The sequence below is a fragment of the Chelonoidis abingdonii genome, chromosome 9 (genome assembly GCF_003597395.2).
Source record: "Chelonoidis abingdonii isolate Lonesome George chromosome 9, CheloAbing_2.0, whole genome shotgun sequence".
NCBI lineage: Eukaryota > Metazoa > Chordata > Testudines > Testudinidae > Chelonoidis > Chelonoidis abingdonii.
In genome coordinates this window covers 23,160,155-23,172,508 of record NC_133777.1, presented here as the reverse complement: position 1 = coordinate 23,172,508, position 12,354 = coordinate 23,160,155, and the positions used below count along the sequence as shown (strand labels likewise).

At 44.9% G+C, this 12,354-nt stretch overlaps 1 protein-coding gene across 9 annotated transcripts in view; it reads left to right on the top strand.

Moving 5' to 3' along the window:
* Positions 1 to 4,903: 4,903 nt before the first annotated feature.
* CLEC16A (C-type lectin domain containing 16A) overlaps positions 4,904 to 12,354 on the top strand; it is a 183,146-nt gene continuing 175,695 nt past the window's right edge. For all 9 annotated transcript variants that reach the window (XM_075069277.1, XM_075069279.1, XM_075069280.1 and 6 more), the window contains exon 1: positions 4,904 to 5,136. In XM_075069277.1, coding sequence (XP_074925378.1) covers positions 5,057 to 5,136 — 80 coding nt within the window. In that variant the 5' untranslated portion in view covers positions 4,904 to 5,056. The remainder of the gene's footprint in view (positions 5,137 to 12,354) is intronic.

Below are 12,354 nucleotides of genomic sequence, written 5' to 3'. Positions count from 1 at the left end.
CAAGATTAAACGCTGGTGGGAGATGTTGCTTCTGTCGGTAACGTCTCTTGACACTTGGATTTAGATTCCAAAATTGGGTGCTTACTATTGATTCCCCCCAGCTTGTACCCAGGCTTGGATCTTATCTTCACTGCCACCAGATAGGATTCTGGTACTATCAGCCTCTCAGTCCCCAACTTATCCCTGGGGGCCCACAAGACCCCAGCCTGGTTCTCTATTTCCCTCCACCTTCCCCCTTTCCTTGGGTTGCCCGGAACGATGCTATATGTCCTTGATACAACCCAGCCGGATATCTTATTCCCCTGAGGTATGCATTCAAACTAAGTTAAGCCTAGCCCAAAGGGTTCACCTTCCCTGTTTCCTGCATAAGAGAAACGCTAAACACAAGGAAAGAGTTGTTTGCTCCTGGTTGCCCCGTATACTTTTCCCGTAGCTTGGTCCGCCTGGGCAATAGTCGAAAGTCCAAGAGCATGGTCTCCCCTCCCTAGCCTGTCAACAGGTAGCAGAGCTCGACAAGAATTCCTTCACTTTTGCACTCACTAGGAAAGGAAACTCGCCAGTTTTAAAAGAAACTTTATAGTAAGAAGAAAGAATTACATTATCAACTCTGCATTAGAAACTCATACAGGATATGGCTTTAAAGAAAGGATAGTCTGTAAGTAGCCAATTAAACAGTCCAGAATCACAAACACAGTATTCAAACCAAAGTACATAACAGCTTTACTTGTTTCCTTGTTATCACACTTGATGTTGATGTTGAAGAGATGGAGTTAGAGAAAGCTTGTATTATACGCCGCGCGCGACCCAGTTTTAGTTCCTCCAGATTTTTACAAACTTCCCTCCTTCCTTTTGAAACACCTTGTTCCCCCATTGGTTCCTCTGGTCAGGTGTCAGCTAGGCTAGGTGAACTTCTTAACCCTTTACAGGTAAAAGAGGCATCAATCCTTAACTATCTGTTTATGACAGGAGCATTGCCAGCAGATCGAGGGAAGTGATTATTCCCCTCTATTCAATATTGGTGAGGCCACATCTGGAGTATTGCATCCAGTCTTGGGCCCCCCCCTATAGAAAGGATGTGGACAAATTGGAGAGAGTCCAGCAGAGGGCAACTAAAATTATCAGGGGGTTGGGGCACGTGACTTATGAGGAGAGTCTGAGGGAACTGGTGTTATTTAGTCTGCAGAAGAGAAGAGTGAGGGGGGATTTGATAGCAGCCTTCAACTATCTGAAACGGGGTTCCAAGGAGGATGGAGCTAGGCTGTTCTCAGTGGTGGCAGATGACAGAACAAGGAGCAATGGTCTCAAGTTGCAGTGGGGGAAGTCTAAGTTGGATATTAGGAACAACTATTTCACTAGGAGGGTGCTGAAGCCCTGGAATGGGTTACCTAGGGAGGTGGTGGAATCTCCATCCTTAGAGGTTTTTAAAGCCTGGCTTGACAAAGTCCTGGCTAGGATGATTTAGTTGGGGTTGGTCCTGCTTTGAGCAGGGGGTTAGACTAGATGATCTCCTGGGGTCTCTTCCAACTCTAATATTCTATGATTCTATGAAATCTTTTATACAGATTTTTTCCCATTGAATGGAAAGTTTGTGGATGGTATAGCTAGATCTAAGCTCAGGCAACAAATAGCTACTAAAATGAGGGAGGGGAAATGAGAGCAAAAGAGACATTCAAAACATCATTTGCTGTGCAGGATCTTGCTGGGTGTTGAGTGTATTCCAAATCTTCAGTTTATTTTATCCCTAACACAAGAAGGCATTAAAGTGAACAGTAGCAAGTCAGACATGGGTTATGATCATTTAGGCTCCTATCCTGCAAGTGCTTAAGTATGTGTTTAACTTTATGCACATTTAGTCCCACGGAAACACGTGTGGAAAGTAAAGCTCATGTGTACATTGGCAGGACCAGAGCCTTTGTTTTCCTTTAAAAGAAGAGAAACACTCCCAAAATAGAATAGTCAGAGGAAACTAGGCTTATATGGAGAATTATACCTTCTCTTTGAAAACTGGAAATGTAGACAGGAAAGAACAGGGGAAATACTTGACTTCATAAGGGGTATTTCTGATGAATTCTGGAGAGAATTGTTTTCATTTTATAGAATTACTACTTGTGTCACATCCACCACAGAGTAAAAATAAGAAACCCATATGTACTCAGTTAACTGGTCCCTTTCTCATTTTTCTATTTGGAATACCATGGGAGGACACAGTTCAAAGCTATGGAGAGGCAGTGTAGCCTACTTAATAGTGCATTAAACTGGGATTCATGAGACCTGGATTATATTCCTGGCTCTGCTGCTAGCCTGCTAAGGGTCCTTGGACATGTCACTTCACCTCTCTGTGCCTCATTTGTCCTATTTGTAAATTAAGGATAATGATAGTACCCTCCTTTGTAAAGTGCTTTGAGATCACTGATGTAAAGTCATATATAACTGACAGGTTTTATTTCTCGTACAGTAGCAGGGGTTAGAATGTTTATATTAAGGGCTGTGGATTTAGACTCTGCTGAGGCCTTTTGGATTTTCTTTTGTCATGGTGTGCACTCCCTGGCAAAGCAGAGGATGAAGCAGTATAGATGAAAACCATGCTTGCTTTCGCCCCATAGCCTGGGACAAAGCCAGCCCTCTTTCCCAAACCTGTGGCTCCCTACAAACAGTGTCTCCCCAAACGTGAGCCCTCTTGCCATTTCTGCTAACCCATGCTGGAGGGGCACCGCCTCACCAAAACCATTCTACTCCTTATCTCTCCCTCTGCACCCTTCACTCCCTCCAGTGGTGCAAGTAGAAATCATTTCTTGCCAGTACTGCAGTCATGGAAGGGATACAAGGCGGGAGGGCAGGTGCAGGGGTGGCTCCAGGCACAAACACACCAAGTGTGTGCCTGGGGTGGCAAGCCATGGGGTGTGCTCTGCCAGTTGCCGCGAGGGCAGCAGGCAGGTTGCCTTTGGCGGTATGCGTGCGGAGGGTCCAGTGGTCCTGCAGCTTTGGCGGACCTCCTGCAGGCTGCCGCTGAATCCACGGGATTGGGGACCTCCCGCAGGCAAGCTGCTGAAGGCAGCCTGCCTGCCATGCTTGGGGTGGCAAAATACCTAGCACCACCCCTGGGCACGTGACCTCCCCATATGACCCTTCATGTGACTCCTCCCCACCTTGAGCTCCTCCTGCAACCGTCTTTGTATATACAAACATCAACATGCTTAACTACTCACTTTCCCCCCAGATATGTAGTATTCAGTCTGTTTATATGGAATCTGGAAGTTGGGTGAGGAGTCATTTCTGCATATGTATAACCTATTAAAAGACAATTCTTAAGTAGAACTCTATCCTAAACTGCTTTATGGTGTTGTACCCAAAACTGCATTTCAATGGGGGATTCAACTTCCTTTATAGGAACAGACGCCTGAAACTCTTACCAGGCCACAAAAGTGGTCTATAGTCATGCAAATAGTCCCATTATCTTCAGTGGGATTGATCAAATGATTATGAGTTTACAGGATTAGGTTCTAAATTTGTAAATTATTCTGGATGAAACTGATAATGCCTGAGCTATCAGATCAGAAGGAACTTTATTTGAATAAAGGTGGGCAGATGTGTGATAAGTTTTAGCTCCATTGCTAACATGAGGGACATATTTTCAGCAAAGTTCTTGGCAGATTCCTGAGGTGGCTGCTTTAAGGCCATCAGTGTCCGGTATTATAATCTTTACTTATAGTTCTCTCCTCTACAAAGCTGGAGAATGAGGCATTTGTTTTCTTTGTTTTGCTGCTCCAATTCCAGTTAACGAAATGCATGTTAGACTCCTCAGACCAGCGAGGAGAAACAGAATCAAAAACACTGTTTAAACACCTTCTGTCCAGGCTACCTCGCCCCTCTTGAGGACTCCTGACCAATGTAAAGGCACCATATATATATGCTAACAAACCTTTATTTAAGTTTGTTAGCACATGTATTGTGCTAAGGGCCATCCCTAACATTGTGGTGCCCTGCGCATCCCCAGGCCTCCACAGCAGGGGCTGGAGTGGGTGGGCATCTCCAAGCCTCTGCGAGGGGCGGCTGTACCCAAGGTCTGTGGGGGGCAGGAGCAGGCTTCAGGCTTGGAGAGCTGGGGGAAACCGCCCCCCCAGCATAAGCTGGTGGAGCAGATTGGGGCTGGGTTGCTCCACTTCCTGTTGCCCGGTGGCTGCAGGGCGGCCCGACTCTGCACTCATGGGGCGATAGGAAGTGGAGTGACCTGGCCCTAGCCTGTTCCGTTCTGCTCCCCTGGCTCCCAGCCTTGGGACTTTGGGGACAGGGGGAAACCATCCCCCAGCCCTCACCGGCAGCGCAGTGGGCTGGGGCAGAGCAGCGGGTGGGAAGAGGCAAGGCAGAGACTATGTGGAAGGGGTGGAATTGGCACGGGGAGGGAGTGGGAGTGGCTTTTCCTGGCCATCTCAGCCAGCCGGGAGATCGGGCTGGCCACTGAAGCAGCATGCAGCTGGATAGGGCACCAGGAAATTTGGGGAAATTTGGTGCTCCAAATTTCCTAGTGCCCTGTGCAGCTGTGTAGTTTGTGTATGGGTGAGGATGGCCCTGAGTGTGCTGTTAAAGCCATTTAAAGAATGAATGCCCTCCCTAGGGCTCTGCTCCTTCAAAGAGTAGCGCGCAGCCCAGCCTCAAGTCTTCCCGGTACCCCGCGCCCGCTAAAAATCTCTTGCCAGCACTGTGCCCTGGAGGGTACCGCCCTACTTGCACCTTGACTCTATCCCAAACCTGACCCTGCCCCGCCCCAGCTGAGCTCTCACCCACCCGGTTCACAATCAGCAGCGGAAAGCCTGCAAGGTGCAGGCTGGGAGTTGTAGTCCGCCGCCGCCTGGGCGTCGCAGGGAAGGGGGCAGGGAGACTGCATTTCCCAGCGCGCCATGCGCGCGCATGCGCCTTTGCTTTTCCTGTCGCTGACGGCTGGGCCCGCTGGCCAGCCGGGTTTGTAAGTGTCAGAGGTCGCTGTGGTGCCTCACAGCCGGACGCTCGGGGAGATGGACGGTTAGAGCCCGCAGCCCTCCGTCTCCTCCTCGCAGCCAGCATGTTCGGCCGCTCCCGCAGCTGGGTGGGCGGTGGGCACGGTAAGGCCGCCCGCAGCATCCACTCCTTGGACCATCTCAAGTAAGTGTGTGTGTCTGCAGGGGGGGCGTGAGGCGGAGCGTGTGTGTCGGGGGCTACGGTGGGGGCGGAGGGGCCGAGGTAACGGGGGGGCGGAGACCCTGTGGGACCGACGTGGGGCTCAGGTCCGTGGTGTTGGGGTGCTTGTGGTGTGGCTGGGGGAGCTCGGGCTGCAGGGGGGTTGCTCGGTCTCAGCGAGAGTGAGCTCAGGGCTTCGCTGGGGCAGAAGGGACCCGTGTGGCTCGATGGCAAGCGGGTCTCGGGCGCTGGGACCTTCTCTGGTGGGGTTGGGGTGCGTGGACTGGGAGATTGAAGAGGCCTGAAGGAGGCTGCAATGGAGGACTCCAGACTCAGGTGCTGACAAGGCCTTCAGGGGGTTGAGTGGGTCCTGTCCCTGTGGACTACTGGAGGAGTTTCACGCACGGCTGCGATTGTAAACATCTACCAAGGATGTTCCCTCATCGTCTTACATCTCTCTGTGAATGTTCATGTAACTATATTGCTTACAGTCCTCTTGAGTCCTCACAAGTACTAATTAGGTCATATACATTTCTCCTTCTCTCCCCCACAACCCAGTTCTGGTTTTGCCTTGCAGGTGATTGGATGTTCCTAAGTATCTACAGGGTGGTGATGTAGTGGCACAGCATGAAAAGACAAAACTATGATTTTATAATGCAATAAGCTTGTTCTGAAGGACAAAGTCTAAAAGGTGGTAACCTTAGATGAGTACCAGCACTGTAGAGATAGAAGAGATATGGTTAACTGGGTCATGGAAGTGGTGAGAGAGGGGTCCAAAGTTGCACTACAAGTAATACAAAGGGTTTGAAAATATCACCTACTAACCAGAGAACTAAACCTACTGGTGAGGAGGCAGGAAGAAGAGTGTTTCAGCACAGCCCAGAGGCCGGTGCCCTGGTTAGAGCCTCAATCCCCATTACCAGGTGCTGGGAATCTTGCATGGGAACTATTTTTTAGGTATTACTCTCTGACCAGAGGGTGTTTAATGAATATGAAGTCCTTGCACTGTAATTTTCTGTTGGACAGGGGAAATAGTTTTCTTCTTCCACAATGACTCTAGATCCTGGGGGAAGTAAGAGTGGGTATATGTGAAAGACGTTCTTTACTCCTTCTCCAGACCCCTGGCTGCTGTAAGAAAACCAGTGGGGTTAAGGTTTTTCTCCCTATTGAATAATTCAGGTGCTGGACTCTACTATATCTCAAAAATTTACCCAGTCATTAGGGAATGAAAATGACCTATTCTTGTTGCTTCTACCTGGTTCTGAAAAAAAGCATTGAAATTGAATAGCCTTGCTAATTTCACAGTCTGGACAGTTTGGGAAAGCTACAAAAGCAATAACTGAGTTGTTTTTGGTAGACTGAGATACAACACTGCTTCAGTTTACTTCTGAAAAGCTTTCATTGCAACAGCCTAGAATGTTTTGAAAATGAAAGCTTACCTGTTGCTGTAATTGTCACAGTGCTTATTATAGCTGTATTGGTCCCATAATATTAGAAGGACAAGGGGATGAGGTAATATCTTCTATTGAAGTAACTTCTATTGGTGAAAGAGACAAGCTTTCTAGCTACACAAAGCTTTTCCTCACAGGATTTATGGCTTATTACTCCCAATTTTATCCTACAAAACCTCCTCCTCCCAATTTTACCCTATGACTGCAGGGGTGTTAATGTGCCACTTCACCTTGAATGGCTTGTCTGCACTGCACTGCTGTAACACTTGAATGTAGATGCTACCTATGCTGATGAGAGGGGTTAGGCAATCCACCTCCTCAACAGGCAGTAGCTAGGACAACAGCAGAATTCTTCTGTCAGTCTCATGTTGCCTAAATCAGGTTTAGGTAGGCTTAACTATGCTGCTCAGGGGTGTGGATTTTTCACATCTTGACCAAGATAATTAAATCAACCTCATTTTCTACTGTCGACCACACCTTAGAATATGTTTACTTGTGCTAAACAATGTCCTCCACCTTGTATTTTAGCTGTGACGCCCTGAGTACCTTTGCCAGACCTGAGAGAGAGCTCTGTGTAAGTTCAAAAGCTTGTCTCTTTCACCAACAGAAGTTGATCCATAAACCTTACCTACCTTATTGCTGTAATTGATGGCTTTTATTTCCTTATTTGCCAGGAGAAGCTTTCTACTGATGAATAGGTGACTGGATTTTAGCAAGCATCATCATGAAAAATGAAGCTGTCCCTTCATTATCCTGATGCCTTTCAATCTTTATACATAATATTTTAGATGGATAAACTTTGGAGGTGTCAGAAATTAAGGTTTCCCAGCAACTTGTCCATGGCTTTGAAATGACCATGCACTGTATACTGGAATTACCTATTGTTCTGAAGTACTATGGTATCTTTTTACATTAGGTTCACCCAATAACATCTCTGAAGATGATGAAAATATACTTGACACACTCCCTTACCCCTTTACAAGACAAACAGGGAGACAATTGTCTTTGTGATAGAATGTTTGCTTTGTGATTTTGTTTATACTCAGATACCACGGTGATGGATGTATTAAACAGTACAGTACCATGATAGTTCATCTAAAACATACATTTCAATTTCTTTTGAATAGAAGACTCCTGAAATACTTCAGGAAATTATAATGTAATCTGTCATATGAGGAACAGGAAGTGAGTGTCATATATGAGCTATCCATTCATTCTTGTAAAATGTCCTAAATTACAATTGATGAGCTGCTAAATGACTTCTGTAATTAGTTTATTTGGATTAGTTAACCAGGCTACAACATCTTGAGCCAGTGGTGTTTACCAAACTGATCACATTTACTGTTTCTGGCAATCATACCATACGCTGAGAAGAAGGACTCAGTTCTTGGCACTCATCACCCACCGTATTAGACCCTGATCCTGATAATCTTTACTCATGTGAATAGTCTTTGCCCCATATTAAGTCTCATTGAAGTCAGAGGGATTCCTCTCATGAGTGAGGATTTGCAAATCCTTAATTGATAAGCATATTTAGTGCCATTGTTGGTGGTATATATTCTGTGCATCTTCCTATTTTTAAACTGGAATAAACAGGCACTAAGTAACTATTGTTGCATGTATGTTATCAACATCACTAATCTATAGCACAGTTTGACATGATCAGCACTCTCTTCTGAAGAGAGATGCAACATGAAATGGATGTTGCAGATCAGGACTGAAGAGCATTGGTAGAGTTGTGTGGCAAAATGTTACCTTACATCTTGCTGTGCTGTAGTATACTTAGCTCTTGGCAGTACTTTAAAGGTTGTACTGTATTTTCATGAGTGTTACTCATGTGTAGTTTAAAAAAGCTGCTAATTTCTTGACTGCCAGGATGGTTTGCAATCTTGGTGAGTTCAAAGACACAAACAGGCTTTGTTTCACCTTTTCACGTTGATATATTGGGAGATGCATCATAAGCAAACAATTGTACATAACTATTTGTGACAGCTCCATTTTAGAACATAAAATAAATCTTTCAAAAAGTTACATCCTGACTTCAATTTTTATAGAATTCATAGAATATCAGTGCTGGAAGGGACCTCAGGAGGTCATCTAGTCCAACCCCCTGCTCAAAGCAGGCCCAATCCCCAGACAGATTTTTGCCCCAGATCTCCAAATGACTCTATCAACAATTGACTCTCAACCCTGGGTTTAGCAGTCTTATGCTCAAACCAATGAACTATCCCTTCTCCCCCCAGCCTAAAGCAGGGGAGGGGGAGCTGGGACTTGTAGGCTGTGCAACTTAATGAGAAGTGGGCGACTCATCTGTGTGTCAGTTTTCCAAGCTGTAAAATAGGTTCCCTGATCAACGGCAATGTTCTGAAGCTTAATTGTTGTAAATTGCTTTGAGATCATGCAAGGAAAGGTGTCTCTAAATATAGTTTATTTTGCTTGCCCCATTTGAGTTGGAGGAGAACACAGGTATGATTAACAGTCTGTTTATAGTCATTCTGTAGTATGCTTCCTGTTTGGATTAGGTTGTAACTTAAACCTGAAAGCAACATTAAGTGGTGATATCTAGAACTTTGAAAATAAAACTTGGAGAAGAGGTAGGGTGGGCTATTGGGTTTTGTTTAATTAACAGGTTGATAGTGAACAGTGCATATGTTATAATGCTAGCATGTTTTTGTTCAGTCATTTATGCAAATTAGTCCCATGTACAGATCTATGATCATCTAAGATTTGATCCAACTTTCTGTTTTCTGCTATGTTTATAGCAGTTCTGTTTCCTGTTTTGTGTTGTAGGGAAGGATTTCTCAACTTGTGTGTTGGGACCCAAATTGGGTGGCCAGAGTGTTTCAAAGAGTCATATGGCAGTTCTTGTGGGTCCTGTCCCACAGTGTTGACTGGGTTTGACTCCCTGCTCTCAGCACTGCAACTCAGTGCCGCTCAGGTTTGGCCCAGCCATTGTGATGACAGGAATCTGGGTAAAGCCAAATTTGAGTTAGTGGCACTGCGCCCCATGAGCCAGGTCACAACTCCACACTCTCACAAATTTGGTCCAGTCCAGGGGGCAGGGCCAGACAAGAGTGGCGCTGCCACTCTGGAGGTACTAGTGCCCAGAGCAGAGAGCCTAGCGCAGGAGCCAATGTGGGCTGAGTGTTGGATCCAACAAAAACCACGTGAGGGCCTCCACCCCCAGACTATTTACTGGGTTGCAACAGGCCATACACATTTACAAATGGGTCTTGAGCCCCAAAAGGTTGAGAACTGCTGTTGTGTAGGGTATCCTTCAGAGTAAAGCCTACTGTCTTCCCTTTAATCCTTCTCTGAAAATGAGTCTCCAACAAGGCAGCACAGTATATGGCTGTGGAATGTTGCTGCCACCTTACCTTTCCATGTGTGTTTTCACTGCTGTACAGTGCTTTCCCATTTCGTTTCCTACAATGCTAAATTCTATCAGAAGAAAACCTATATCCTCTAGTTTTGTTTTCTAGAGAAACTTCCTAATGAATTATACTTCATATAATCAAGAATGTGAATTTATTATTTGAGCCAAGTATACTATTTATTTCTGGTGGTGCCACAATGTTAGGTACTGTACAACAGTAAAGTAAGCCCCGTTTCCTACCCTGAACAGCATGTAGCGAAACAGCTTATTTTTATGCATGCTTATCAACATGTGACCTGATTCAGCTCCAATCGACTTCTGTGGATAGGTGGATTAGATCTGTAACTAAGAGCTTGATTCTTTTCCTTAAATTTTAAAAAAAGTTTAGGGCTCATAAGGGTTCTAGATGTATTTTCCAGACAAATACGGTGTAGACAGCAATAACGTACTGTTCCTCAGACAGACATGTCTGTGACTCTTCTTTGATCTGGAAACGCCATTTCTAGGGGTCAAAGGACTCATTTGGTGGCCCGGTCTTTTCTTGGCCACTTTGCTGAGAGTTGAGGGATGTGGGGTCTGTACTTTACCAGCTTTTGTTTTGTGATGTGGACTACTTTGGGTTTTTTTTTTTTTTTTAAAATGGTTAAAGTGCCTGGAAGCTCCAGTCAAGGTCAAGAGCCCATTATATTGAGTGCTTTGTAAACACAGTAGTAAATAGTCCTGTCATAAACAGATAGCTAAGGGTTAATGTTCTTTCACCTGGAAGATACTGTAATCAAACCCCTTGAATCTAACACACCGAGGAATTCCTCTCTCATTGGTGGGCTGCATCTTTGGCTGCTTGTTCTCTTTTGTAGGCTGCCAGTTTGTGTTTTCTCTCTTTTTTCAGCTCCACCTCTTTTTCTCCATTTGTCGCCTGTGGTCTCTTCTTTGATTTGTTCCTCTGCATCCAGTTTTGCCCTGGAAGTCATGTTTTCTGTTTGCTTGTGTTGGGGTGCCCCTGGTGTTTATTGTCTGAACTGCTGTTCCTCTGCTGCCTGCTTGGGTTTGCCTAGCAAACAGTGCCTTTTTTTAAATTTCTTCTATCTAATCTTTCACGTGTAAATTAAACCAAAAAAACCTCTTTGATATGCAAATGTGTTCTGCTGGTGTCGCTGACTCACAGCTGGAGTTCTATTGTTTAACAAAAGACCCTTGTTACCTTAATGCGTTTTGCCTGAGGCAATCTCTATGCACAGCCAGAATGGAGCAAGGGAGAAAAAAATTCTCTCGCTGCAGTTTAAAAAAAACAAAAAAACCCCCCTTCTCTCTGCTTACAAACAGCTAGCAGAGAAGAAAAATAATAATCTTACTGGCTTTAGATTTTATCCAACCACTGCCGCCATGTCATGGTATTATTCCCAATCTGGACCTTAGCGTCCAAAATGGGTACCAGCATGAATCCTCTAAGCTTATTACCAGCTTAGATCCTGTAGTGCTGCCACAAACCAGAAATTCCAGTGTCTGGTACACTCTGTCCCCCAAAAACCTTCCTTGGGGACCCCAAAACTCAGATTCCTTGAGTCTCACAACAAAGGGGAATAAACCATTTCCTCCCTACGGTTACCCTGGAAGACCCTTCTCCCCCACCAATTCCCTGGTGAGTACAGACTCAATCCCTTGAGCCTTAACTAGGAAAAATCAAAAAGATCTTAAAAAGCAAACTTTTAATAAAGAAAAGAAAAAACATAAAAATTGTCTCTAATCAAGATGAAATATTACAGGGTCTATTAGCTATAACAAATGGATAAACACCCTTATCCAGGAAAAATACAATTTAAAATATTTCCAGCAAACTACACATTTGCACATAAAGAGAAAAGAACAAAAAAAAGACTATAACCGCCTTTTTACTTACTCACTATTCTGAATAGATAAGAGACTGTAGCAGGGAGATTGCAGAAACCTGGTTTCACCTCTAGTCCTGTCCAGGACCCAGAGAGAACGAAGCCAAACCCAAAAACCACGGCTTCCCTCCCTTGAGATTTGAAAGTATCTTGTTTCTTGATTGGTCCTCTGGTCAGGTGTTGTTTGTTAACCCTTTCCAGGTGAAAGAGACATTAACCTGTAGCTATCTGTTTATGACATGCCCCCCCTCCCCCCGTCCCTGTCCTGAAAAGCGTGAACTCTAGTTTAACACCAGATATAAGCAGACATAATATACACATAGAGGGAATGGAGGAAGGAGAATGAGGGTAATGGTGAGAGCAACACCAGGTGTAATAAATTAGTCATATGCATAGCTAAATGGCTTCAGTTATTTTTAGTTTTAAAATATTAAAGAAAAACTAACCCCCACGGGTCTCCTGCTTCATCATTGTTAGTTTACTTAGACAT